The 5,000-nt window shown below is 37.5% G+C and overlaps 1 protein-coding gene across 1 annotated transcript in view; it reads left to right on the plus strand.

Annotated features, from left to right (window-relative positions):
• LOC137976049 (nuclear cap-binding protein subunit 3-like) overlaps nucleotides 1-5,000 on the plus strand; it is a 10,574-nt gene that overhangs the window by 1,474 nt on the left and 4,100 nt on the right. The window contains exons 3-7 of the mRNA XM_068823314.1: nucleotides 520-629; nucleotides 1,127-1,170; nucleotides 1,256-1,375; nucleotides 2,213-2,296; nucleotides 4,773-4,868. Coding sequence (XP_068679415.1) covers nucleotides 520-629; nucleotides 1,127-1,170; nucleotides 1,256-1,375; nucleotides 2,213-2,296; nucleotides 4,773-4,868 — 454 coding nt within the window. The remainder of the gene's footprint in view (nucleotides 1-519; nucleotides 630-1,126; nucleotides 1,171-1,255; nucleotides 1,376-2,212; nucleotides 2,297-4,772; nucleotides 4,869-5,000) is intronic.

The raw sequence follows: 5,000 nt of genomic DNA on the forward strand, positions 1-5,000 counted from the left end.
TTGGCTACAAACAGGCAACATTGAATGGGGGAGAGGGGGGGGGGGGGGTTCTTTTGGAAAATTTATAGCATGGTACAAATAGTCCTGTAATTTTATGCACACAAACAGCTGTACAGACAAGATGTGTCAATTCATTTTGACGTCGATTGTAGCTCTCCAGAGGAGTTCTTGTAGCTCAACTGGGTACAACATTGAACCAGTGTTATGCGTGTTATGGAGGGCTCTGATTTTTCAGTTGTCCTTCACCTGTTGCCAAGCAACCAGTTTATCATCCTGCTGACAGGCACATTTCATCTTCAAACATTAACAGTTGCATCAAAAACTTAGTGATTTATTTGGAAAATTGATGATTTTTGAGACTTCCTGGAAGGATTTGTTCTGTTTCACAACTTCTATTCAACTATCCTAAATATGTGCGTGTCTTTGTTCTGGTGAGTACCAACCTGTGGAAATTTAGTTAAATTCCTAAATAATGATATTGTCATTGGCTTACCCTTGCCAGTCTCATTGCCTTTATAGGAAGCCCTTGAAAGAAAGGCAAGAAGAGCAAAGAGATTTGGACTTCATCAGAGAAACAAACATATTGAGCAAACAGAGACCAGTCAGTCAGAGCAGGAACCTGATACCATGTATGTTCATTATTGCTCTTTGAGAGGCCTTTCTCCAGTTCACTCCTGTAAAGATTTACAGAAAGTCTAGCTTCTGTTTCATTTCTCAATGTTTTTCTGTCTTTTCAAGTTCAACCTGAGACCTTTATAAATTATGTGATCTTGTAAAACTGATTTTACAGGCAAATGAAGAGTTCTATATAGTTAAGGCATGTCTGCCAAGAATGCCTTGTCTCTTAATGTAACAGTCTTGAAACAAGGTATTGAAATTGGGATTTACTGAGAAGATGGCAGCAAATGAGACTAAACGGGAAGGATCTTAAAAATAATCTTGGCTTTATAGGCGGCAAGCGTAGATAACAAAGTTATATTCCACACATGTTGAAGCAAGTTCTGTAGCCAGAACAAACGGTACTGTCAACAGCAATCCAGTATTAAAGTTATCACATTATGAACAGAGGCATGAGGCTGTTTATTGAAACAAAAAATTAATATTTTTGTATGCGTTTATTTAACAGGTTACCCTCTCTGGATGTCAAAGATCTTCCACCAATTCCTGAAGGTAACATCTTACATTTGATAACACTGATGACTTGTATGACACAGCAATGATCCAATGCCTTTTCCGCACTCTTTTTGTTCCTTAGGTGCATTAAGGCTAGATTCCCTTCTTATGCATGGGGTGGACGACATGAGCACAAAGGATGTGTTCTCATACTTTGAAAGTTATGGTCCTGGATCAGTGGAGTGGATTGATGACTCCTCCTGTAAGTCTTGGCCAACTTGAAGACGTTCATTATACCATTTTAGAAAACAGTCCTAAGAAAATATGCGCACTGATTGGTTAAAAATCGTGTTTCTATAACTCGATGGAGACAAAGAACCAGCACGAGCTGTTGATGTAGTGATGGTGCGAGCAAAGAGAATTTACATTTTGATAATTAGAGTTAACAAGTTGTTTTCCTTTTTCTCGTTGCATTGTTTTCTAAAAGAAATAGAAAACATGTACTCCGTGTTTCTATCGAGGAATAGAAATACTCGTGAAAGTTTGAGAGAACTTGAAAACGCTGTGGAAAGACTCGCCTGCGGCTCGTGTTCCCACAGCATTTCTCATTCTCCCAAACTTTCACTCCTGTTTCTATAACTCGATAGAAACACGGTACATGTGTTCTATTTCTTAAATGAAATATATGGGTTGGAGGGATTGCTAGTCATGAGGGAGGGTGTGAGGAGAACCCTGAACCCAATTTTCTGACCAGTTCAGACATGAGAGGTGTGAACCCCACCCCCCTTCCCCCCACCCCACCCAAAAAAAAATCTCCATATAATACAATTTCCCAAATATCCCTTTGTTCCCATGTCCATGTGTTTGAACTATCACTTAATTTTTATCCGAAAAACTCTGTGTGAGAGTTTGAGTAGGTTATCTATGTTGTAGTTAAAATTTTCCTTGGTTACAATTTTTTTAGACTACCTAGTTTGTTTTTACTTTCCTTTGTCTTATAGACGTTATCAGAATCTGACACAAAGGAGAGATAAAAACAAACAAGACTGTATCCAGTATCATATAATAATTATTGCCAATTCTAAACCCTCTCTTTTAGGCAATGTAGTGTGGGATGATGATTATACTGCATCTAGAGTGCTGCTGGAAATTGGAAAAGAAATAGATGGACAAACTGCAATAGGTAGTTGGGTTGTTTTGTAGTCTGTTTGTTTTGAAGCGTTACGAGCAAACTTCAAAGGAAGTCTAATAAAAGTAGACCTTACCGAAGCTCCCTTATTAAACTTTTGAAATGCAAAACACCAAAGTAATGTAAAGTTAGTAAATGCGTGAAAATTACCTCTGTACTCTCTGCCAAATAGAGCTTTAAAATGTATTCCACCTCATGTGGTCTTGTCCTATAAAATGTAAAGACTCTGTGATAAGAACTCTAAAAACATTAATCAGTTATCGACTTTCAAATTCTGGAAACATCAATAAGATTGTTAAATTTTAGCTACCCAGTGGCTAGATCTTTTGTATTGGCAATGAAGAGCTATGAAAGAGCTTTTTTTCACATTTTCTGTCCTCTTGTAATTGGACATTTAATTTAAACTTTAAACTTAAATTAACCCATTCACTCCTCAGTTACACTAGGAAGCCCCCAGTTGATCAGTTGACGAGTAAAATTGTCTGGCGTTAGACAGAGTAAATGCTCTTAAGGAGGCTCGAAAGGGTTTTTCGTTGCTATTATAATAGTGTTTGTGAAACGATGAAAGATACCAAAGAAGGATATTTCATTGTGTAGGCAAAGTATAAATATGTTTGCAACTCTATTGTTGGGTAACACTTTAAGGGCACTTATGACACACACCAGGTCCACAAAAAGACCCTCTAAATTTCAGTTTTTTGAAAATTGTCTGAAAAACTAAGTCGGTGACCTACTGTTTTCATTTCATTTCTTTGTTGGAAATCTCCCTAAATTCTTAAACTTCTTAGAGAGTATGGCAAAAGGTTATCTAGTAGAATTTAAGGTACATTGAAAAAGGCGTGTAGTTTACGGAAAATTGTACTAGATAACTTTCCCCGAAACTTTTTTATTTGAAGTGCCATTGTGAATGATACGTGTCTGCAAAAAATCAAGAAAGGTCACCAAGCAAAATGTCTAGATAAAGAAACATTTTTTTCGCAGGTTTCATTTTAGTTTTGCATGATTTTACGCCGTTTTTTCTCTTCAAGTATGTTTCGCACGCTACGTTTGATAGAAATTTGATTCATTCAGCTGATGCCTGTTTCTTAGTTGCGAGTAACCTACACACGCCACGTGTGTAGGTTACTCGCACGCGCATACATCTAAAAACCCTTTCGAGCCTCCTTAGGGACGGTGCCTACTAATTAAAGATATTTTTGCCCCGGTGTGTGATTATGCAGGAATGTAGATCTTAACAAGTGTTATTGAAATCCAAAACGAAAATTGGGCGTAACCACGCATTTTTCAAAGATAATTCATGAACAATATTTGTAAAAAGCTCTAAAATACAAAGCAATGTATGGCATTCTTTCTCAAATTGAAGCTTAATTATCTCCAATTTTCTTTTTGGATACCAAGAGTACTTACTAAGATCTCAGGGTTCAGGGTTCCAGTTATTTTTGCCAAGTGGAGGGTCATGTAGACCATTTGAAGAGTCACCAAGACGTCGTGCGTGCCAGCAGTGTCACACGTTGAATTATTTTGTAATGTCCTAGCCCGTTTTGAGGTCTTTTACTTTTTTAAGCTTTGGTAATAAATTCAGTTCAAAGATAACAAAACGCTCTCTTGAGTAAAACTCACTCGTTTCTTCTGTAAGTTAAATAGTCTGCAAAAAAAAACTAACTGCAAATTTCTTTGATTTCGAATTCTCAGCGAAACATTAATGACAATCGATCGTAAAAACACTAAAATTTCTGCAGTCTCTGACTTCTATAAATCAAGGGGAAAGTCATGTTCTGTCAAAACGGGTGTCAAAAGGAAGAAATTGATCACGTGGTGGGAAACCACAAAGGTGAACGTGATCACCTTGTGCCAGGTTTCTTGTTTACATTGAATGAACTACTGGGAAGAATGTTAATCGTTCGTCGCTATCAGAGTTAACAACGTAATTTTTTGCCAAGAAACTTTCGTCTTTCTTTTTTAAACTTTATTGTAGTATTTTAATATTTAACTGAATATTTATATTTTATCTGTCGGGTCAGGAAGCCTTCTTTGTCGGGTTATTGACCCGAGACCCGACTCTTATCTGGAACACTGAGATCTACTTTCTCCGGATAGTTTTAAATCGCGCTGCGCAAAAAGATCCCTGTATTAGTAAGCATATTGAGGCCCTATGTGCCACCTGGCACGCGGAGGATAGGTAACAGGTAACAGTAAGCATATCCGACAGGAAATCCGAGTATCTTGAGATGCGCAGAACGTATGCGCAATAGCAATAGTAGGCAACGTCCTTAAGTCGCACTCCCAGGAGTCAATTGGTTGAGGTGTGCAAGAAAAGCGAAGTGCAACTTCCTGTGCTCCAATTTGTTTTCTTTAGGTCTCTACAGCTTCTTTTTTTTTCCTTTCTCAACTTAATTTTCTAGCTTTCATTGCTTTAACGTCTGAACTATGCAATGATCTTTCATGCCTTAGCATGTGTGTTCTCTTTCAGATGACAATGACATGAATGATTCTGTTGAAATGAAATGGAGATTAGGACCTCCACATCAGAAAGCAAAGTGCCTTCTTTTGCGATTATCTACCAAGAGTAAGTGTATTATTTTGTATTTCTATATTCTGCTTGAAGTTTGTACAAACAGTGTACTGTTTTATGAAGAACATTACCCTGGTCTTGCCTTGGGTTTTGTGAAATTCAATATCATGAGGCATCACAGGGAAA

The sequence above is a fragment of the Montipora foliosa genome, chromosome 11 (assembly GCF_036669935.1).
Source record: "Montipora foliosa isolate CH-2021 chromosome 11, ASM3666993v2, whole genome shotgun sequence".
In the NCBI taxonomy this organism is placed as follows: Eukaryota; Metazoa; Cnidaria; class Anthozoa; order Scleractinia; family Acroporidae; genus Montipora; species Montipora foliosa.